Raw genomic sequence first — 25,034 nt, forward strand, 5'->3', positions numbered from 1 at the left:
ACTTGTCTGTCGATAACAATTCACATCTGCTGCAGAAGAGTTCCCCTGCAAAATCGACGATATCGATACGTTTCGAACATTGGGGAAAAATCGAAATGCGCCGGCTACAGGCCGCAGAATTCCAGGCTAGAAAATATTCGTTCGAAATTTCAACCGATATTCTTTCATTTCTTTCTCCTCTTTTTTCTCTTTCTCTCTCTTTTTTTTTTTTGTTTTTTAATTTTACATCGGCTACCACATGGCACAGCCGGGTCATCGATTCCGTGGGCAGTCTGCGTAGCAAGTCGGCAGATACGTTCATTTTAACGCAGGAGCCGCCTGTAATCTGTGTACCCGTAATAACTTTTGCGTGGTTAGCAGCTGACCATGCATGGAATTCATTATGCTGAAACAAATATGTAAATCTCCATATATTCCTGCCACGGTTATATATATAGCCGTGGGTATACACGGCCTGGATGCAGATATATTTCGTACTGAACGTGTGTCCACTCCCGAAACGGACAGTGATGGCTAAAAAAAACTTATCTGGCCACGCCAGTTGCCTAGGACATGTTAATAATGTCGAGGACTGAAAATCTCGTGGAACTTTATGCTGTTCTCTCCTTGAATATATTGTTTTATAGTAGCTCTTTTTGTGCCGCGTTTTCTACATCGACGGAAACCGTAACTGTCCGGTGTTGTAATCTAAGTTTACTATGTACGTTACTGCTTTAGAGGCTGTGGTATAAAAATTGTGACATTTCTATTCCACGATTGTTATACGGTGTTATATAACCGTAATCATCTCTGTCCTTTTATATTTTCTCAAAGGATAGGCTTTCAAAAGATACGTGCGAGAAACTCTACGTTGGAATTTTGAAAAATAGCGGAATTATGATTACTCGATGGATGCGATAAGTGCAACTAACATATGTGAAAACAGTATTTTGCATTAGTAAGATAAGGTTGTACGTTTCGTGGTGGATCATACGACTCGAACGTGAAATCTTATTAAAATTCATTGCCGATGAATGTAGAAAAAGGAGGTGAAGCAATTCGCTCCCCATGGATTGTAATAAACTCCGTGGAGCGCGTAATTTATTTAGAACAATCGCCGACGAAAGAGAAAAGCTCGTGCATTAAGCACATTCAAATGTAGTTTTAATCGCATATCTAAAGACAGACGAATCTACCCGGACAGATATTTCATGTACTATAATCCAATTGTCACAATTATCTAAAAATTGTCGATCTAGAACTTTTTATAAAGTAGATTTCTTATAAAATGGTATTCTATTGAAGTATTGTATTTCTGAAACGAAAATAGCGTCTCTTCTCTATTGATTAGTTATAAATGTTTAAACAAATCGAATTGACTTTGGAATCAGTATAGAATGAATTATATTTCAACATCTCCAAATCGCCTTGCCGTTGCTCGATTACTATTCATCACCATCACACGTCACAAATCGAACAAAGGGATAGAAAGGAAAAGAAGAAATTAAGGAAAGAGAAGATAAAAGAAGAAGAATCTCTCTTCGCGTATTTCCTTTTCAATAATCGCGATCCGAGCTTCCCTCATCTGGTATCTGGCACGATGACGAGTTCGACCAAGCCAGGCTCTATGCCTCATCAAAATTCATGGAAACAATTTTAATTAAAGATTTCCTCCCATTATCTTGGTATTTCTGTTTCATTCCATTCGCGTGGCTGGAAGAAAGACCCGTGGCTGGTATTGGAACGTCATGATCGTTTGTTGTTTCAGGAATATCTATGCACAAAGGCTATGCATTCGTGCAATTCACAAATCCCTTTGATGCTCGGAGCGCCTGCCTCGGCGAAGATGGCCGCACCGTTCTTAGCCAGATACTCGGTAAGTAATTTCTCTCTTGCCGAAACATTAATAACTCGTTCTCGTTCGCTTATACACGCACATAACCGTACTCGAATTTAAACATTAATTATCCTCCGCAATATTTGGTAACATCCTCCGCGTGGAACGCCAATTAATTGTCCTCGCAGCTTTAAAGGGCCGACCAACTTCACGGTGCTTTGATGCTCGTTGCTTTCTGCTTTTTCAAGTTTAATGACCAGGCTTTCCCGGCTCCTTGGGAAACTCGTACTTCGAACAAGATTCGTGCATTCGGTGATGCACTTCGATCGTTCTTTGAACTGCTAAATCTTCGCGCTGCGTCGTGTAAAAAATTGCTCGTGGAACGTCTTGTGGAAATTGAATAAATTCATTGATAATACCGATTGTAGATTTTTAGAGGTTTTCATAAATAAGAGCGACAAGAAGATATGAGAAGTAAAGCGAAGAAAAGAAGCGAGTGAGAAACGTATATAAAAATTAAAACATCGTTGATGTAGAACAATTAAGTCCTCTTTAAATAGTCTTAATTGTAATTAAAGCTACATAATATCTGAGAAAATTCAACAATTTTTACAGTTTCTTTTTTTTCATTATAAGCAGAAATTAATGCGGCGTTGTTATTAGATGGCCGCCGTTCAAAACTGGTTCATAAACGTACTGTGAATCCGCTTATTACCATCGTATTCATCGGGAATGCCTCAATTAGCCACTTACTCGATAATATCATCATTTTTTTCTCTATTACTACGGTTTCCTCGCTAAATGGGAATGAAGGGGATCAGGAAACAATCAAATTTCAGTTCTTAATAACCGTGACTATAATCGTACACTTGATTAAACTTCGGCTAAAACGTGGCATTCAGCGATTCACTTATTGCAGTTGAATTTAAATTTTTCCAGAAATCGTGATGTTAGGATATTATGCGTGTAACGTACGCTTTTTACAAATATTTGTATATCTTGAGCTCAAGAATATCGTGAGGTAACTTTTCTACGATCCTAAAGAAAAATATCTGCTCGAGAGAAGAAACAAAGCACACGCGAAAAGGAATTAACAGCATTCCGCGGAGTATCTCGTCGCAAGAATTCTAAAGTCGAGGATCGCGATTGAACGTTCGCGCGAACATTTGCGAAAACGACGCTTACCTGGCGAAGTTAACTTCGTGTAGTAGAAGGTTCTCCGCAGTCAGGAACGAACCGAACAGATCCTTAAAAGCAAGGTATCATCGATTTCCAGCCATTAGTTTCGAACTTTCCTAGAGGATCTGACTAGAGACAGGGATGCGTTCGCTCGAGAGCATTTAGTAGACTCGACCAAACTCCCCGGAGAATCGGCTTTTCTTCCGATACCATTACGAATTCGCATGATTTTCAACCGATTCATAAATACCGATCGAAACGTACGCTCCCTACATTTCTCTTATTTTTCTTTCTTCTCTTTTTTATCGTATATCGTGTCGTGCAGCCCGAAAGATGGAATCCATGGTTTCCAAAACTGGGGTTTACTTCAAACCAGAATTAGATATAGAACCAGATCCACGTCCTGCTAGTTCAACTTGAACAAGCTGCTACAGGAATACGCCGGTCAATAAGACAAATATACGTGGAAAGAGAAATAAGGATCGCCTGGTATTGACTAGGTGCTATCTTAGGTGTCGAAGATTGCCAGCTGTGTGCGTGCGGGTGTGTATGTATTATCAGACCATGTAAAATTGGGCTCAGCATCCTTGCTTGATGTTATCCTTTATTTATGATCTGGTTACATGTACGTAGTTTCTTGAATATAGTTCCGGGTTGTATGTTTGCTAGACTTATCTACACGTGCAACATTTCGACGTTTCAGCAAGCCCTCGATATACATATTCGGAAATTTCTTTAAAATGAAGATGGAAGAAGACTTACTATTCATCCACTATTCATACAGCAACGATAATTCAATCTCATTAAACACAACTTCCTTTTCTCATCCCCAGTCTATTTAAACCTAAGCTCCCGTGCACATCAAAGGTTAACTTACTGGCAAAATAAGAGTCAATAAAATCCCCGTTGGAAAGGGGAGACCGAATCGAGGCAACGCGGAGTGCTGGTGTTTCTTTCAAGGGCTGAAAAGCGGCCTTCCCGAAAGAAACTCGCGCATTAATCACAGACAGAAACTTCATAAGTTCGCCGGCGGCATTCAAATTGCGCGGCCACGGGGTGAGAGCGGCGTTGATAATCGTCGCTTGAAACGAGCCCCCTTTTCTCGCGTTTCTTTCCCCCTGCGGGCTCTGAGAGTATCCCAGCAGCAGGATACAGGCGGGAAAAATCAACGACGGGCCAACGATAGTACTGGCTGGCAGACTGCCGGTAAGAAGCGGTCCTGTCTATACGAGTAGTACCTTTCTTCGTTGCACCGTCGCTCAGTTAGCCCTGGCTCTCTCACTCCATTCCCCAGAAATCTTTCTTTGGCTAATGCAAGAACTGTGTTCCCACTGTAGCTCCCAGCCGCCTACCTTCCGGCGGCCATATACCCATATACATATACGTTCAGCCGGGTTATAGGTAAGCGGTTGTAGGTAGACGTGGGCTAGGATACCGTGAGAGACGTGCATTTACAAATGCAACTCACCACAGAGAGACCGAGGCAACCTCCTACGCCCAGCCGTACGCCTTCCTATATAATTCTCACCGCTGCACACGTTTCCGTGTACATAGAGAAAGTTCAGCAGTGAGAAACAGCCGAATAAAACCGTGCGCCTCTTTCCGACCACCGGCCGCTTCTGCGTCCGCCATTCGTGCGGAAACCGATCGTTTCTCCGAGTCGAACTGCCGCGTCTTTTGCTAGAATCTTTTCATGCTTTTTTATTGCGTGAAACTTTGATGACAACTGAAAAATTTTTTAATGGAAATTGTAATCGAGAGGTTGCCATGATTAATTTTGCTACTTGCGTCGTTTATCACTCGAACGCTATGCGCTTTCGAAGTTTGCTATCTTTACAGATCTAGATTTAAAAAATGTGAAGAATTGTCCTTAAACTTAATGACACGTTACTTTCCTAGTAAAATTTATCAGCGAGAGGTATAATGCTCATAAAACAGGATTAACTGTTCCTTTCATCATTTTCGGTTTATAGCTCCAGAGAACTTTCTCATAGTGATAAAACGAAAAGCACGGTTTTCGAGTTGTATCACTTTTGTAAGGATGGCGCATACTTAGATATAAGTTGCTCAGTAACTATACTGATCTAGTCCATAAATTGAGAAGCATAGAAGATCCATGATATACGGATACTTTGTTTAGATTTAGATTGGAAACGTTGTGAAACCCTTTGATTCAAAGGGATAAATTCTCAGAGAGCTACTTGAATCGGGTTTAAATCCAGATCGTAGTGGATTGCCTATTAATTTAGCTTCGAGCTCTATTCTTTTGTGACTGAAAGTCTTTTGTGCAAATGAAAAGACATTAGGTTGAATTATTTTCATGAGCCTATTTTCTTGAATTAGCTACACTTCTAAAAAGAAACAGGGATTGCTTTGTTGTTTACCCGCAAAGGAGAACATTAATATATTCGCTAAGCAGTGCTTGATCTATTTTGTCCAAAGACTAAGTGAACAAAAGGTACGCTTTCGGATGGTGGAATCTTGCATATTTCGTAGTATCAGACAGGAGTATACAACGGGATTGTAGGGCGATATAATTATGTGGGGTGGTAGGCGAATTTGCGAACAGTCCGAGGCACTTTGAGCTCTCTGAGAAATTAGCTATCAAAAGGAAGACTGTGCAATATTAGCCGCTACGATGAAGAGGGATCGGACGTCTCGCTTTTGACCAGAATCTTATTAAAAATGAATTTCACAGCGGTGCTTCTGATAGTTTCGAGGTACCCACCACGTCAAGCAATTCCTGTTGATTTATTTCGGATGTTTCTTGGCATATGTAGTGAGAGAGAAGATCCTGAAGATGCTTAAACTGTAGAATGAATACAGACATGTGATAAAAATATTCAAGTATTTTAATTATGCAACTAATATCAATTTAATTGTGCAGAATTCGAGACTTTAAGAGCTAAAACAATTGAAAAATTAAAAAAGGGAAAGGGACACAATATTGGATATTTTTATCTCAGAAAAGTGTTAACAGCTCGGTGTAAAAGGTTTCTATTAGCACTATACGAAAATATGGTACAATAATAAAATTGTGTATACGCCTATTTCGCGTCATATAGTCTTCAAAATTTTGTATGCATCCTATATTTTCGCGAAACACGCAGCTGAATATTTTAGATTGGTACTTATTAGAATATATCATGTATGAGAAGTTTTATTGGCGCTCCCGTCATTTTATGTGACACCCTTCACATTTTACATCAACCTAGATATATTTAAGTGTCACGTTTGCTACCCTTAAAAGATGGCAAAAGGTTAGCCGATATTTCGTGACGATGCATTTCATCCCGAAAATTCTAAATAAATTATTTCCTAAAGTAGTCTGCAACCGATAAATTTGCTGATACCAAGAATATTATCTATATGACTTGTACTTCAAAACCGTCGCTAATTTATAAAAAGTATATAAAACAAAATTTCGAAGTTACTTTTCAGAAAATGTACATTTTTCTCATAAATGGTAAATTTGAGGCGTTGGTAGGGCATGTAGGACACCAAAGAAATACACGGCGTTTTGTTTAACAGTATATTTATTAACGCGCTTAACGATTTCGTTACAAGTCTCGACTCGCGATTTGTACAAACGACAATTTGTTCACGATTCTTGCTTACAACTACTCAATCACGACTCTCGGTCACAATTGATTTCTTAATTCATTTCGTTTCTTTTTGTCACCTCTCAATATCTCCACTACGCCCGTGCTTGTTAGGCGTCCGCGACCGTGGTCATTTCTTTCGAGTGTTTGGTGGAAAGACCGTAGGGATATCGATGACTCATTAGACCTGTCGGCACCTTGCTTATGTTTTATCGGTCTCTCGTAAATAGTCTGTCAACGATGGTATACTATGTACCGACGAAACCATTGGAAAGTTCTGTGTTATCGGGTGCCGCTAAAAATTTTTACCAAATATATCTTCATTATCAAACGTACGAGATATAACATAATATTAATATTTATTCTTGTAATAGCTCTCTAGGCGAAAAGCTAATTGTCTTTATTTCAATGTAGAAAAAATTGCTTTATATGAAAGGAGACTTTATTTTTCGTTAATGATAATTATTAAACTTTTCCAAAATAAATCTTTCACAAAATAGTTACGTCATACATTTTTCGAGCTTTTTATTGAAATTCGATACGTTTCCACCCCAAAATGTACTATTCCAAGCGCCTATGCGTGCACGACCTACATTAATTACCTCGCAAATTGAATTCCATTTACCCTCTCATCCTCTCCCTCAAAAAAATCTGTTCCACCGTTAATTTCAATTATGCCTCCGTTGGTGTTGGTTTCAATTGAAAACCGAACTAATCGAAAATCGTACTACCGTCGAATACGAAAGCAGCAGAAAATTGAAAAGTATCGACAATTATCAACTGGCTGGATATTCATGAGAAATATGGGTCACTTATAATACGACCGAACTGGATGCGAACAAACGGAATAGGTAGGACGGAGAACAGTGATTTATTATGATAATCTCATTATGAATTAATGTGCTGATTTACGGCTGACATGGTTCTTTTTCATTCGTTAATCTGTAGGACGGTGTCTGTCACGAACTTGTGTCAAATAATTGGTGATTCATGAGTCTCCTGTGTACTACAATTTTCCAAGAAAAATTAATTCGCGTATTCTATAATACGAAATCGTTTTGAAAGTTCGCGCTAGAATGCGTTGCACCTAAATCTTTCGGAAGTCGCACCGAAGATACGCGAAGACGTACGAACTGATACGATCCGATGTAGTCAACGTCGTTCCCGCGCAAAATCTATGGTGTTATACTTTTTGTGCGTAATTAATTAGTGGTTTAATGTGATCAAACCATAATTGTTGATGTTTAATGGACATACTTTATAACGAAATTCTGGTCTACTAATGGAGTGAAAAGAATGCTGTAAAATATTGCTTACATAACGGTTTCTTCGTACATAAAGAAAAGCAGAGTTGCAGTAACATGACAGGAAGTTTTTAGACGGTATGATGCTAACATTATTAATAGATTTATGATAATTTATTCTTCTCGTGGGCTGAAAACGGCATCACGAAATAATATATTTCTATTATTTTAGATTATGAACCTTTCATTTGATATATGAATTTTAATACTGTAGGAGTTAATATGAATAATTTTATTGCAAATTTCTATTGTAACAAAACGAGAGAGTACTATAGAATATTAATTAATTAATTATTCGAAATAGTAAGTTACTGCAAATGATATTTGGATAGTCATATATATATTAAAGATGTTTTAAAATGCATGTAAATATTTTTGATACTGTGAGATATAAATTACGAACACTTCATTCCTAAAACTTTTCATTAAACATTTACTGCAGAAATTAGCGGTGAACAACGAAATCAACGATCTTCCTAGAAATTTATGGAACGTAAAGAGGAAATAAGAAAGTTAATGTATTTGTTTGGTTATACACGTTATTCATACATTCAGCAAACGTTTGACCCCATAGAAACTGCCACGCGTACGTATTAATTAATAATTGAACAGCGCGCCATGTTATATGAATAATTCATAATTAAAAGTCATAATTTTCACATATCGTCGCCATTTCCCATGATACGTGAAAATGTATAAGCAAATGTCACACGAGATGCGTATTATTTAATACAAAATTTCTTTCGTTTTAAATTAAAGACATGGATCAAATTTGATTAATATCTATTACAACGCTATGCAGTAAAATTAATTCAAAATCTAAATTTTGATACCTAAATAATTAAAAAAGTTGACGAATCAAATGTCGAAAATTAGCTATAATTTATATATTTTCATAATAATTTTTCATCACATTTTTAAAAATATAAAGCTATATTGCAAAACAGTACGTTTAGTAATAATCTCGAAATTGTTTCCAAACATTCAATGTGTCTATCTGTCCTTAGAACACGCGAAACATTGTTCGAAACGCGTGCACCTAAATTCGTATCCAGCAGAACTTTGTTAAAACAAAATGTGTCTTCTCCACCAGGAGCGAAACACGTGCTTGTTAACTGTTACGTGAATGATAGCCAGGGCATTCCCATTAAAAGTGGAGAAACGTTTCATCCTGATTCGTTGTAATCGCCGTGTGAAAATTATTCGTACGACAAACATATTCTCTGTTTGCTACTAAACTTCGGGGAATGATATAACGTGGTTTTGTATGGAATTATGTTTCGTTTAATTAGATTAATTAAATTCGTCGATAACGAGATCAGAGAGAAAAACAAATAGGGATTGTACACATGCTTCGAGGAACATATCGCGAATTTCCATGTCACGAAGATCTAATTGTCAATTGTATTATTTTAAACTGCAATGTGGAATACATCGGTTGCAATCAAGGTCTGATAATAACTATAATCACACAGTAACTTTAGTTACCCTTTGAATTAAATCTGTAATTTTCTTGCTAATTGGATACGTTTATGTACATTACTAAATGAACACTCTATTTCAAGTGGCGTAATTCAGTTGGTTCTGGGAACTTTACGGATTCGTTCTAAACATAAAAAGCTCAAAGTACACCGCTGTTAAAGAGAGGATTAATTACACAAATCTCGTTTAAGAGATCCCCAAAAGAATTCAAAAACGAGAGAGAAAAGAAAGTCCATAATTAACCAGCGCCTTCTGTGTAATCATAAAGTAGATTCAACCTTTACAGATTCCAAAGAAATACCTTACTCTAATCTTTAATTCTGATTCTTCCAAAATCATGGGGTGAGAATCGTAAATCATTTGATACTAACGAAATTGTTTTCCAGTTATGAATATTCTAAATGCGACTGTCCGCTGTCAGGACAGATTATGCAGTCTCAGAAAGAATCACAGATAATGGACGCGCTTCTTTTTCACATCCGCTCCGCCACACCACGAATGTACGCAGAGGGTGAAAAGCATGCGCTCTTCTTTTCTGAAAGCGCCAATCACTTTTTTCCCGGCAATAGGCGAACAATACCAGCCACCTACGGTTATTTTATTTTATGATGGGTATTTTTATGCCCACGTGCACGGCCAGGAGTTGCATTTAATCCGTCTGGAGAAGCGTTTCCAGGCAGGGTAACTGGATCAAACGGCCGTATGCTATGGGGAGGGGGTGGTGGTTAAATGGGAGAAGATGGGCCAAGCACAGTGAATCGCGTGCCGTTCCCGTTTTACGATTCTGCCCCCTCTCTTACCACTGCGGCTGCCGCTCTTTTTTTGGTCTCGAACGCGTCTTTTTACCCTCTACTCCTCTATCTTGCCGGTACCTAAAGTGTATGACATAAAACAACGGGGAAGAGTTATACGGTTTTCTTTTTTAGGGTTTCACGGGGCGGGAAAATGGTTTCTGTATTCATAGACAGACGTGTTTTATTCGCGAATCCGAGAGACTCGACGAAGATTGACTGCTTCCCCCTCGAAGCTTTTTAGGTTACCGTCAATGAGAATCGAATGGGATTAAGGATTTTGGAAAGAACGAAATGGTAAGGATGAAGTTTCGAAATCGTACGGTGTCCAGCTGTAGATTCTTCTCCATCTGAATTTTTCTCTTTCCATTTGATTTTTCACCCTTTGTTTCCTTTTTTATACTCTTGCTGACCTTTTTTTACCTACTCTCCCGGTACGCAACATTAAGCCCTTTAAATGAGAGTCGAAAGCTGGCAAACTCTTCAGGATATAATCCTGGCTTTGCGAGGCTATGATCCTTCTAACGGCGGAAGCCCGCTCTTGTGATATTATATAAAAACTATCCTGCTTTAGTATCATTTGCTCTTAGGCCTTGAAGTTTGCCACTTCCCTTCCGACCGATCGTTCTTTACGATATTTTAAATTCGTTCCGCTCTTAGGGATAATGGTATCGTCATTACTTGTCGAATATGTCTCTCTAGATTACCTTCCTTACTTTGCCTTAAATTATGATGTTAAAAATTGATTCAACATCGTTTACATAGTTTCAATAATATCTTCCATTTTAATTTCGGGCTATTGGTAATTCGGTTCAGTTGGTACGTCGATCTTAATCAGTAAAGCCAATAATTAACACTGTACAATTTGTCAAAAATACAATTTTTCTTTTTGGCTCTTAATGTTAAATAACTGTTACGTATCTTTCTTTATATACCGTATTGTATTAGTAATCTATTATTTCTTAATTATCCGTGTCTAAAGAAAAATCCAAATATTGAAAATATTACATTGCGCCAATGCTCTACGCTTGAATTTCTTGATCCATTTCCCTTACCCCAGTTTCTTACAACCTTCACGCAGTGTTGATATTAAATTTGGCCATTCGGCGTTCAAGCGTTCTAAAGGTTAGACGTGTATAGAATTTCTCTTATAATTCGGTTTACAATTCAATTCCCACACGTAGCCTCTTATCAGTTAGAATATCTCAAGCATAACTTTTATAAATAATATTTTTGAATATCTTTTTACAATAATTTTAATAATTAATTATCCTTGTTCAAATCGATAACAGTCCCGAATATACCAAAATACTTTTTTAAACCGCGTGTGGAATTAAATTGGTTCATAAAGCATGTAAGAATATCCTGCGACCAAATTGTAAGTCACAGTTTTATTTATTAAGTTTCATTTATTAATATCTTGTGTTGGTCAAACCTTGTTATTAAAGTTTGATATAATATTATAGTAGTTTATGACTTTACATCACAGAAAGCAATATGTTACGAAAAAGTACAATTCAGTCGATGCTGTTAATGATAATATTGTTACACAATACGTACATATACATGTGTATGAAAACTATGCTACGAGCTGGAAGCGGGAAATTGTACGAAGCGTGTTTACAAATTTTGGTGTAGTTTGCAAGCTAATGTTATTGTTGTTTAATTTGCATAGAATATCGAATATAATATTTGGTTCAGAATTATTTTGACATGGCATGAACAACAAGATATTCGGCTAATTGGATGGAAGATGGAAAAGAATACGGGAAATCAACCTTATGTTTATAGAATTGTATAATGTTAAGTTACAGTAATAAAATTACTCTTTTACCAGATATTTCTTCCGTAACTGTGTGCATGTGTACAAAACCTTCATGCAAGAAAATTCCTACTGTTACGAGACATAAAATAAAAATTCAAATGCTTATTGTTAAGCGATGAGAATACTACAAATAATTGAATTTTCATTTAAACTGGAAAGAAGTAAGAGAATATGTTAAGAAATTAGGATACTCGGTTGCTTCCTGTAACATCTCATGTATATAATTTCGACTTTCTTGATCCTCGAGAGAATATCGCCCGCATCGCTGTGAGAGAACGTGCTCGCGTAAATTTACGGTGAAATGTTGCTTCACTATACTCCACTCTGCCATATTAGACTGTATTCTTGAATTCGCATACACGACGTAAGATTTATAGCCGAGCTAAACTCCAACGTTCAATGCATATTACTGTTAACGAATACTAGCCTCTTGTTTTATTTCTGACGCGTTCCATTTTAATCCCAATGCAAATGTTATTCGTAAAAGAGCCATAATGTATGTGTAGTTAACGTTTTAACCCACTTAAGACCGAATTAGTAAGATGGGGTCAAGTGATCTATAGATATCTTACCAAGAAGCCCGTCTAATTGATTATTCTTCAATTATCGTCTAGTTTAAAATTTCGTATGTTTCAGCTCTAGTTTATTAAAGGCGTTTTATTTATAAAATTTATTATTTTCCAAGTTAGGTTTTCCAAGTGTCAATCTTTTATGTCATTTTCATTTTAACGTTTCATAAATTAATCTAATCAAGGGTTTAAGTAACATGTAATTGTAATTAAATATTTAATCAGTTACATACTCTCTAATTTTCTAAAATTATTTCCACTTTGTCAACTATATAACTGGTATTTTATCAATAAAAGATTGACCTCGGGGAAGAAACTTAAAACTCGAATATCGATGTTTTCAAAGCTTTTCAGCTCTCGAAACATTTAACAGCATAATCTTAAATAGTACATTCCGCGAGTTTCTAGATTCTTCTTTTCTTCTACCCTCGATCGCATCAACAAATGTGCTAATTTTTCAATTCCATGGTATTATACGAAATTTATTAATTAATCAAACAATCGACTGCTCTGTGATTTATTGCGAGAGCATCGATGTAATTCCACCGACACGCTTTCGCATTGGAATTTATTATAATATTTATTAAGCGTTTATTACGCTTGCGTATTAATAAATAGAAACGCAAATTGTAATAGCATTGAATTAAACAACAATATTATTATTATTTAGTATTATCGATTTAATTATGGGAATTGATTATTAATATCCCAAATTCCTTCTACTTCGTTCACTGATGACTAATAATTTATAAATCGCGAATATAATCAGCTGGGCGTGATTGCTTCAAGTTCAAAGATTCATCATGATTCGCGATTGATCGCAATTAATCATTTTATCATTATCTTTTTTCCTTTGAAACAGAATCTTAGACATTCGTATTGTTGATCATGGAATGCTAGATCTTTGTCTCGTTTGTAACAATAACAAATATGAATTAAAAGTAAACTTTTCTCACAAGGAAAAGGAAAGCAAGGGATTGGTTGAAATTAGTTGAAGACGAGGGAAGAATACTATGGAAAATAATTTTTCTACATCAAATAAAACAAACAGAAATTCGTTTTATTGTTATTCCCTCTTTCTTTATGATTCACAAGGTATGTGTACAATGGAAAACGCGGAACAAGCTGACTGAAATTGCCAATTGATTTATTTTATAAACACTTCTGTTTGACAAACAGTTCTGTTTGTTATCGATGAAGGACAACGAGGAACGTGTTGCACGTGGTTTCTGCCGCAAAGGGAACTAAAGCTATTTGTTTTGTTGATTAAATTCTTCACTAATAGTTTTGTTACTACCTTCTAATTACTATTTTCGTTTCGTAGTATCCAAATCTAAATTTTTTTTTTTTTTTTGATAAAACTAATTTTTATGTAAAACTATTTTCATCAGGCATTTTCGTTGAAGTAATATTTTTAGTAACAGACGAAAAAGATTTTTCATAAATAAATCGAACGTCGAAGCGCATTGAACAGCTCCAAATTTCACATTGACGCAGAGTTAGAACTAAAAGCATTATTTCTACCTGAAAAGGAATAAAACAGGGGAAGAAAAATAAGAAACTTGCCGGAGTTTCGTGCCAGACGGTACTAGGGCTGCCTGCTATTTTCTCCCGTGCTTCCAAGGCATTTAAAAGTCAATCCACAATCAGTGTTTTATGGGAAAGATTAAGCCTCGCATTCTGAAGCGTCTTTGTGTAGCAGAAAAGGCCATTAAGCTTAAGCAAATGAAATAGTGTGCTTGTTGTACTCCCGCGCGTGACTGTTTCCTTTTTTTCCCCTCCTCTTTTCCCCGTTATACATCCCTTTCTCTTGTCATCGTTGATGAACACCGAAAGTGATTTTCATAAATGTAATTTTAATACTTGTCAAGACGTGCCATCATTTGTATGCAGATTTCATCGTGCGAAAATTTATGCGTTAAATCCGTGCCACCCAGCTGTTGAAAGAACCAATATTTATTCAGGTCTTGAAGATTTCCGAACCAATGTGATCTGAGAAAATACACAATATTCCATGGAATTTTTTCCTTGAGGAACTTACATAGCTACGTCTATCTGAATAGACGTTAGTTAAGCATCGTATCGAGTATTTCCGGAATTAATATCCGTATTGCAGCAAAGATTCTTCTCATTAACACCGACCATCAATGTGAAAAGACTTCTCGAATGCTAGATAAGAAACATGTAGGAACTAAGATCGAATTTGTCAGCTCGAAAGGATTGCAACGAAAAGCATGAAACGTTTACGAACGTGGTGTATTTGAGGGTGTGCAGGAAGTGTGGAAGGAACAAACGGCGGCTGGAAATCAGTCGGGATTCGTTTACGGTGGAAAAAGTCAGATGGAACGAGGCCGGTCGGCCAGACTGCGGGAAAGAAGTAAGGGTAGCTATTCGCGTGTCCTGTGTGACGCGAGCAAACCTCTCGCTCCGGGAAAGAGAGAAAGAAAGAGAAAGAGAGAGGTACGAGGTTCTCGTGTACCTAGCCTCTCTCCATACCAGGCAGAAACTAATTTAAGTTGGAGAATCACTTTGGCTGTTTCGATTTATTCAGATACTCGACGTATTTCCCGCGAGAGGCCAACCCGTCCGACGTTTCCTCCCCACCGACTCTGCGTCCCTGCCATTCACCTTCGATGCATGAGTCCCGACAGTGCGCACACTGGCCCATGTGAAAATTCGACGCTGTGAAACCTGCTTAAATCGAACCGACGTATGCACTTCGTATTACCTGCCTTCTTCTTCTCCCCTTCTCTATTCCCTTCGTTTCAAACGTTCGCCAAGGTGCATTGTACCTGTCTGCGCGCCCGCAGTCCCCCGCCTTCTGCGCCACCGTTTCTTGTACCGTTGACATCTCGAAATTCGACTTCGAATAACACCGCAAAGTGGATTTCGGTTCTGTTTTTATTGAAACTGGCGGCCAGCGCAAACCCTTCTAAACGTTTGAAAATGATAACAACCGAGAGTAAAGGAACTTACTGTGTGGGAAGTGACATGGATGAGAAAGGGAAATAAGGTGATTTACCCGGACAGATTAGGCAATTATATACGTCGTACGATTACATATGTTAATTTACGTAAAAATTCGAATATTTTGGTCGACTCATAGCGATAATGTGTATGGGAATTTAATCCCTTAAAATATTTGTAGTGCGACAATATCCCTAAGAAGTAAAATTCTCCTGGAAAACATTTCGTGGCTGTCTGTATTTTCTGTGCAACATTAACAAACAATTCAGAAATGGATATAACGACAACTTGGCATTAAAACATATAACACGGCATTTTAGACGCCGAAATTACCGATGCTATTAGGTTGTCCGAAAAGTTTCTTTCGTTTTATAAGATGATAATAGATGAATAACAATTTCTGCTTTATATAATTTTATTGAATTACGTATGATCCATTTCGTTATATTTCTATTATTATGTTTGTGCATAATTCAATAAACTAATATAAAACAAAAAACATTGTGCGTCTATTATTTTCTTATAAAACGGAAGAAACTTTTCGGATAACCTAATATATATTTCACGTTTCTTTCACTCGAAAACGGCGAACTGAGAGCTAAATTTCTCTTTAAAAAACGATCCTTCTAACCATTTTACACGACATATTAATTTTTTAGCAACATTCTAAGGACGGTTTTTAATAATTAATCAAAAAGTCATTTTTACAGTGGCTTACTATAGGAATAAAACTTTCAACTTTAAAGATGAATATTTTCATTTCGGTAAGATTATACTCTTTAAAAATTGAATCATGTATAATTAATATACTAACGTATTGATAATATTATATGTCTGTTCAGGTTATAAGTGTATACGCATGTTTGAGTTGTAGCGGTATGTATTTGTAGGTTTGGATCATACTTGTATATGTATATATTTATTTATATGTATTAGATATGTCACGATATTTTGTTATACTGTATTAACTATTGTGTGTAACGTGTATATGGAAGCGGGACGTTGTAATCCTGTTAAGAAAAGCAATAGAAATATATAAATAACGTACCATCAGAATTGCAAAGAAATTGTAAGAAAGTCAATCTACGCTGCAAATACCTTAAGGGCTGACCGAATTTTCGAAAAAGGTAACATTATGATTTTTATCGAACCGAATATTACGGAGGTGAAATTTTAGGGCTGATCGCATTAAATGTAATATAACGGAGGTAGACCTAAAAAGTTAATAATTTTGCAAGATTAATTCTTGAAATTGAGGAATTCTTTGAGAAATATATGTGCCCTCTTTCGTTCGTCTCTTTGCTTGCAAACAGATCCAAGTGTTTGATTTCCAGCAGTTTGAATCTCGTTTTACGAGTGCACCCGTGTATAGGTGTAATGCGTTGGCAAGCGATAGTTTTTCAATGTCTAGAAATTGCTCTCGAAACGTGTAAATTTGATGCATCCCTCCTGGCTCGTAGTTCGAACGGGGGAAGCAATTTTTAGCGAAGCGCATAATTATGCAGGAATGCCATGAAAACAGGGGATTCAATGAAACAGCGCGCAGCGAATTCTTTCTATCGAGTTTGCTCTTTTTGTACCGGCAGAAAATCAAACTCGAAAGCTTTTCCATTAGGAAAGGATATTATAGACACGTGGAGTGAGAAATTCGATCGATTTTCTTCAGTTTACAGCGCTTTAGCGATCAGAGTTTCCTGCGCAATCAACGAGATATGCATGAGAATCGCTCCTTTGCATTATCTTCCAAGGAAAGCCGAATTTCTTGTTTCATGCAATTTGTTTGATAAATATTGTTTATTCGTAAAACGTCTCATCAGCTCATCTTATCTCTCATCGTCGTAACAACCGATACCAAACGATGCATTATCGGAAAATATTTCAACGTAAAAATATACAACGCCACTTTGGTCTCATCATCGATATTCGATCATTGAAAAATAATAAAAAATCGTTCGAAATACGTGGCTACCTCAAACACTTCTCATTAAAAGTTCCATCAGAAACTCTCGGCCATAATCTTCTCAATCGCCGTCCTAATCTCGTCGCGAAAATTCGCGGACGCTCCAGTCATTAGAGCGCAGAAATTACTTTCTAAACAGATAGAGAGCTTTTTCCAAAATTTCCTCTGGAATCGAAAGCTTGGCCCGGTCGCGTGTTGGTCATAATTGCACGGAGACACAATCGAATCAGTAGGGAATACGGTATCGATCGGTCGTTGATCAATGGAAACCCGATGAATTCGTGCATCGCCACCTGTGATGACGAAACAGAGCTTGGATATCGACTGTGTGGCGTACGTAATATGTGTGCGTAGACGGACGAATACGACATTTGGCTGGAATTGTTTGCCATGTGCAACATCGAGGCACAGCGACACATGTAGATGGTAAACGCTTTTGAGTATCGCGGCCATTATCGTGCCTTCGAAAAGCGCGGCTCGTTGAAATCTCGTCCTGGTACTATATGAAACGATTTACTAGCCGAGAGACCCGCACGTGCTCGCCGTAAGATTTACCGCCAAGCATTTTATCCTTTATTATTGCATCTCGTTAATAATGTCGCGAATTCTCTGAACTTTCCCAAGATCGATCATCAGATTCCGATATTCGTTCGAATATAAGTTTAAATAAGAAGTTGAGTTGTTTGAAAAATGTGTAACGTCTTTAATAATCGATAAACAAATATGAAATGTATTATATATTTGGCAAGGTAATATATACGTGATATTTTTTATTTATTATAATGAAAGGCAAATACTAATAATAATTGAACATATGTAAAAGTAAGCTTTCAAATTTGGAAAAAGTAGCATACACGAGATGCTCATTTATGTACCAAAGAGGTAGTAACTACAAAGGATACTTTTATCTTTCTTCTTGATTATATCTAACGACAAAGGTTGATTGTAAAATCGAGTCGCACAAAAATCGCTGTTCATGTCGTGCTCTTGCAATTAACTTGCAAGCAAGAGTTAAATCGTTAACGGCGTGACTCTTTGTAATTAGTAGCAGAAGCAATTACCGTTTGCTGCTTTTAATAAAATTCCGGAGATAATGGGTTGGTAATGAACCATGTCTCCTTTGTAATGAAAACATTGACACCGTTCTACTGATGAAACGTGCTCATGGAATATCAATAGACGATATTTAATAATAAAAAGCTTCGTAAAGCACCATTTATTTCCTCCTTCTCGCATTATAAACGATATAAAATTTAAAATTACATTTAAAAGCTGCTATAGATCTCTATTTAAAGAAAGCGTGGCGCAAGTTAATATTGTTTAGATTAATTGATAAACTTAGTTCATAAATTAAAAAATCCTAAATTGAGGAACTCGGAGGCACATTATATCTGCAATCCATCATGCCTCCAATTAGAATCAAATATAAAGGTATCGTCACGTGTGACGTCTTCTAATCAGTCGTCGAAAGAATTACCAAGAGGGAAACGTAAGAACATTAGTCAAGTACGACTTATTAATCGTCCATTAAAGAAGGAAGAATTATCTGGATTCTCGGTTAAAAAAGATCGTTAAACAATGAGTTATTGTAGTCATCGACGTTTCTCATCCTTACTCTCGTCCCCTATGGACTGACAGTTAAAGACGGAACGTGGACGATACTGGAACTTTACATGCGAAACAATGACCTGAACATCGTGAATGCATCCCAATGGTATGCACTCAGAGCTCGTACAAGATCGTTTCACGTTACAACTGCACAAGAAAGAGGCTGCGGATGTTCCGTCATTGTCTCCTTAAAGGATCTCAGCGTAAAGCCGTGCAGAGGTCGTTAAGAATGAAATTCTCCTGGCTTATCACCGCCGGGAAAAGGGGAATTTAACTAATTAACTGAGGAAAGGACAGGTCACCGGGGATATTTCGGTGTATTTAACAAGGAAATGCACGGTCGTAATGACGTTTCTGAGAACACGTTTTTCCAACCATTCTCTCTTTCTCTCTCTCTCTCTCTCTCTCACTCTCTCACTATCTATCTGTCTTTCGACTTCTCGAGCTTTTCTCGTTTCTCTCGTCAGCCAGGCGAAACGAAGGAAGAAGGATGGCAGAAGGGAAAAGTGCCGGTGAAATTATTTCCTAAACTTCCGGCAATCATTTTAATGGCGTCCCTTGGTTAATTGAATCATGGAAAGCGCCGCCAGTGTTGGAGATGCTGGTAAGTTAACTCGGTCTCTCAAAGGTCGTGCATTTCACTGTTTGCGAGAATACTGACACCGTAAGTAGTTGAAGTAGGATTCGAAATAAGAAGATAATTTGAAAGTAAAACTATGGAATTTGTAATTTCAAATGTCAGTCGTCTGAAAAGATAGATGTAGCAGAAGTTAAAAGTTTCTGTTAATGCGAAACCTTAGCCAAATCGAAACGAGTACGTCAATCGATTGGAATTCATCCCGTCGAGGAGCCTACAACTTGGGAAAGTGGCCAGGAATGAATTTTATCGATTTAGTGTGACGAGAACTTCACAATTCTTCGAGCTATAAGCCTTCGAATTAAAAGAACTTGAGCAATTGACAAGCATTCACTGGAGGAAGTAAAAAGAAATTACTTGTCACGGCGTAGAAAACGTGCAGGTGACTTAGGAGTATTTTATTCGGTCCTGGATATTCCGAGAAAATCGCAAGCAACCTTATCCGACAACTAGAAATCCATGTCGTTGCACCCTGTTGTGTGCCACCCACGTAAACAACATTTTATCTTACATCATGATACTTGGAAAAGATACTTTTAGTATTTTTAATAATTTTCACGTAAAACAACAGCCAGGTCTCTGGATCGCTGATATCATTTCCTAGATAAACTCTGGTTCCTCCTGAAACGAAATGTAGCTAAACGAACTTATAATTCCAATTGTGTTAAAAGCTTAAGAAATTGCAATGGCTATAATTCCAACGGAGCACGTAATACGACAAATTCATTGAACATGAATTGGGAGAGAACATAAATGATGGTCCCTGTAGTAGGTGAATTTTATTTTTCTTGCACTTCGATGAAGCTGTAAAAACTTTCGTCCGTTCATTCAGATCTACTTTTCGAAAGCCAGGAACATTACCTGCAGAAGTGCTATAAAACGTACATCTACAGTGACGTTTATGAGAATTGGGCTTTTATTTCCTTTTTATATTCCGCTTTCCTTTCTCTCTTTCTCTCTCTCTCTCTCTCTCTCTCCCTCTCTCTCTCTCTCCCTCTCTCTCTCTCTCTTTTCATGAACAGATGTTCGTCAAGCCCGTCGAGCACATTTATTTTGTTTTCCAGAACGATTCTTTCTGCCCACTGCATCTGCTTTTAATTACGAAGATAAATATGTTGAAATTAAATCGAGTGATTCAAGAAAATTCAAAGGGAGCACGCGAACGAATTTCGCGCTGTTCACGCGGATACTTTTATCGATTAGCTTATCGGTATCAGCCGTGTAATATTCGTAAAATCGAATTTACCATGGCATTTATTTCTTTCATGTGCTCCAAATTTTCCAATCGTATTCATTTATTGATAACGCAACATTACGGTCGACTGTTTTTCTTCGCATTATGCGTTTTATATTACATAGAAAGCGGTTAACAGTGAAGTATCTCGATTTCAACCCATTAGTATGCGTTCGTTAACAGGATTATATAAAAATTCATAGCATTGACAGAGGATGCTGTAAATCTGGATATGTACGAACAGGATTTGTTTCCATATCTGTGCATTCTTAACGTTTCTGTGTCAGTGGTTATATCCCTGGTAGATATGCTAAACTTTTAACAGCTATATACGGTGTTCCATACGATATTTTACAATGATTTTTCTGGAAAGTAATTTGGAAGACACATTTTTGATTCGATCGGGTATTTTTGTTAGGAAAATTCCATCAAATCGGATCGAAACGGGTTTTATCGATCTTTTAGGTAATGTTTACTTTTTATCGCCCAATTTTAAATCACTCTTTTATAGCTCTTTTTATCACCTAAATCAAGCTTTTTAGAGTTCGCTTGTTTGGCTCTTTGCGAGTGTAAAGTTTTAGGACTCTCCAGATATATAATATTTTGAAGTAAAAAATTTTTCCTCGGATTTAGGCAAAAGTAGAAAACTTTGTTAAAATGCAACGTAATCAAGCAAAAAGGGAATTAGTCCAGATAGTTGAGTATTAAAATCTTTGATTTGAATTTCATTTAATATTATAAAAATGTTGTTGCGTTTAATTGCAGATTATAGATTGACTAACAATCAACAGGATATTAGCAATGTGACATAATATAATCTTCGTTTTTAAATGTCCCGTAATGTCTTCTTTGTTTAACAAATTTTAGAAATAAAGACACTATCTCCGGTAGCCACGCTATCTCCGACATAGGATTTTCGAAAACTCTCCGTCTGCTCGAACCTATCCACTTTTTCATATTTCAAACGTCGAAGTGTATACATAGAACTAAAATGCATTGTATCTTGTAACTTTCGTGTTCGCTCCTCTTTAATGTTTAAAATCTCTTCTGTATTTTCTCCTCTACAAGCACTCTTCATCCTTTTACCTTGAAGCAGTTCTTTTTTCCTCAATCTGTCGAGTGGAATCAAACCTTTATCGTGAAACAGTTACTTCATGAAATGTTTCATTAACCATACGATACGATAGAAATTCTATAAATACGCCCTAAGGTTTCGTGAAAATGTCGTAGTCATGCATAATTTTATGTAGATTTTTCTTTGAGTCACGCTCGGTAGCCAACTATCCTTCTGCTTAAAATATATTTAATTTAACTTGTTATTTTTACCATGGTCTACTCTACTGCTCAGTTAATAGTTAAAGTTACTAAAATTAAAATTAAAAAATTAGTTTTCAAACATTACAGTACAATATGCGCGCATGTAATTAAGAAATAAAAGGAATATTTCTCACAGAGCTTGCAGAAAAATTTTTTCTTAACTCGATCTGTCTAGCAACCCCCAGATAAAAGTGCAACGCTTAAAAAGTCGCTGGTGCAGACGTCGGAATAAATTTGAAATTTCAGGTTGGAAGACTGAAAGAACATCAGCATCAACAAAGCTCTCCTCCGGTAGTTCATAAATCTCCGGGACTGTAATCTGGCAATCGAAGTTTTCTAATCATCCTCACGCAAGACATTCCAACGTAGTTTATATCGGGACGATATTCGAGGTGTTGCGAGTTGGCAGTCGCATGAAATACGACTTCTTCCACTGCAACCGTCGACTTCTTGAAATTGGAGAATCCAAACGGGGGGCTTTGCCATGCAAAGACCCGGTTCTATTTCTCCTCGCGATATTTACGATACGTGCCCCTGTTTGATTGATACTAAAAACACATTGGTTCTCTATTAATAACTTCATCGGGAGTTCCAATTGGCAAAATTTCGAAATGCTGAAATTACGGCTGTGTATTAATAACCGAGAACTGTCCAACTCTTTCCGATCGTACGATATTTGTTACGGTTTCTCAGATTAATTAAGGAAACTTCTGTATAAAGTGAATATATTAATGATAGATTACGTGGATGTTTCATAATAAACTGTAATTTTAATTATACACCGGAGCGGTGTAATATCTATAATATTAATTACGAAGAGATTGGAAATGTTATTTAATACCGAAGAGATATTATTCCCAACTTTTCAACATTGTCGTTTTATATTACCAATTGATTTATCGGCTTTCGATTTAAATCGAAATATTCTTAGTAGCTTCTTTGGTTAAAAAAACATTAAAATTTTTAATAAAAATCCCAATGAATATATCTAATAAGAAATTCTTTTTCAATAAATCTAAAAACTCGATTGTAGTCTTAGATATTTGGTATTAAGTACAATCTCCATTTCTTCTTTTCAATTGTATATTTCTTTTATCCGATCGCCAAAGCACAGAAAAGAACATCGTGGCGCGTTTAATCTTGCAGTCAATACAGAACGCGTTTCTAACTTGAATTCTACCCTCAACGAAGGTTAATGAATTCGATCTAGTATAAATACCGCGAGATCATTCCCCGCTGATGAAAAACCACGCTCGTTTGCACGCGTGTACACCGGATTTGCGTTACAAAGACATATTTTTGGCGTATTCGGGTCAATTTAGTCGCTTTACAGAATGTCGAATGAAGATTAACCATCTCTTTTAAATGCATACGTTGTTTTTTGCATTCAAAGCAACGTCTACACGTAATAAATGATACGTACAATTTCAAAGAAAATTACCAACCCGAATTAATACACGATCCTGGTACTTCCCTTTGTTCCACGTGTATGAGGACATTTAATAACAGGTTTTTTCAATATAGTCGACAATCATAACTAATATATGAGGCAATTTTTAAAGTGACTTTTGGCTTTTAGAGAATCGCGACATATGTGGCGAACAAACGTTGATATTACCTACGGTCCCGTTTGATGTCGCGTTCCTGTAATATTTTACTCGCTACTGTTGTTCCCCAAAACGCAGAATTGTTCTGCATAATGTCGTTCTGTGTGTTGTGTTAATGCAACTAGAGAATATTCATTGATTCAATCGTGCTTCGAAGGCAAACGTTTGTTCACGGTGTTCTATTGTTTTCTACATACGAAGGTTTATGGAACAATTATTCGAAACCGAGCCATTACGTTCCAAATTTTGCGATTAAATACATTGCGCTCTTTTTTTTATAGGAGCCTTTCGACTAGACGTGACTAACAATAAAAATCACTTGACCGATCAATTCTCCAAAAATGAAATTAAAAATTAAATCACCGAAGTGTATACTCCGAGGAAAGGGACAAGAACTTCCTCCAGCGTGTACACAATTTTTTTTTATCGCGAAAACTCACTTCTGTGAGGAAAAGAGAAGACAGCGAAATCCACTCCTATCACCGAACCCAAGCACTAGCCACGATAAATCTTCAGGAGGGACAATGTTTCGAATGTTCAGCAGATCGAGGTCCCAGTAGATCGAACGTGTATCTCGGCTATACGTTACTTCCGCTTGAAATAGTATTCGGGGGTGGTTTTCTTCGATCAGCCAGCAGACAGGGTTAATATTTAAAAGTGCCACGCAATTTGGCAGGAGCGTGCTGGTGATTCCTGATTGTCCCGTCGAGATTTCGATAGGACGGATCCTGAAGGAAAAGGCAATGCGGTCACGTGATTGGCTGATTGGCCTGACCAATTTCTAAGTCCAGGCACGCCATACACCGCGACTCTAACTCAACAACGAGAACGCTCGACTAGGGCCTGACTAGAATTTTTTCCATGTAATTACGTCTACGTACGCCCGAGTCCCTGGCCCTGCCGCCATGACACTATCATGACTCGCTTCTTTTATTCCTTCCGAAGGCCTGTGTTGCTGCGGTGAAGCTAAATCATCTTTGGAATGAGTGGCCGATATACAGTGCTTGCGCATTCCCTCGTGTACAGGTTACGGTTTTCCAATCGTTTTGCCCGATTTTCCTGCCAAACCTGCCATTCCTATCCTCGTCTGATTTATTTTGTCTCCACGAAACAGGACACGTGCCTCTATTCCTTCT

At 37.2% G+C, this 25,034-nt stretch overlaps 1 protein-coding gene across 3 annotated transcripts in view; it reads left to right on the forward strand.

The window, feature by feature from the left end:
* LOC126923003 (uncharacterized) overlaps positions 1–25,034 on the forward strand; it is a 248,788-nt gene that overhangs the window by 150,509 nt on the left and 73,245 nt on the right. For all 3 annotated transcript variants that reach the window (XM_050735985.1, XM_050735983.1, XM_050735984.1), the window contains one exon: positions 1,748–1,855. In XM_050735985.1, coding sequence (XP_050591942.1) covers positions 1,748–1,855 — 108 coding nt within the window. The remainder of the gene's footprint in view (positions 1–1,747; positions 1,856–25,034) is intronic.

The sequence above is a fragment of the Bombus affinis genome, chromosome 13 (assembly GCF_024516045.1).
Source record: "Bombus affinis isolate iyBomAffi1 chromosome 13, iyBomAffi1.2, whole genome shotgun sequence".
NCBI classification, from domain to species: Eukaryota; Metazoa; Arthropoda; class Insecta; order Hymenoptera; family Apidae; genus Bombus; species Bombus affinis.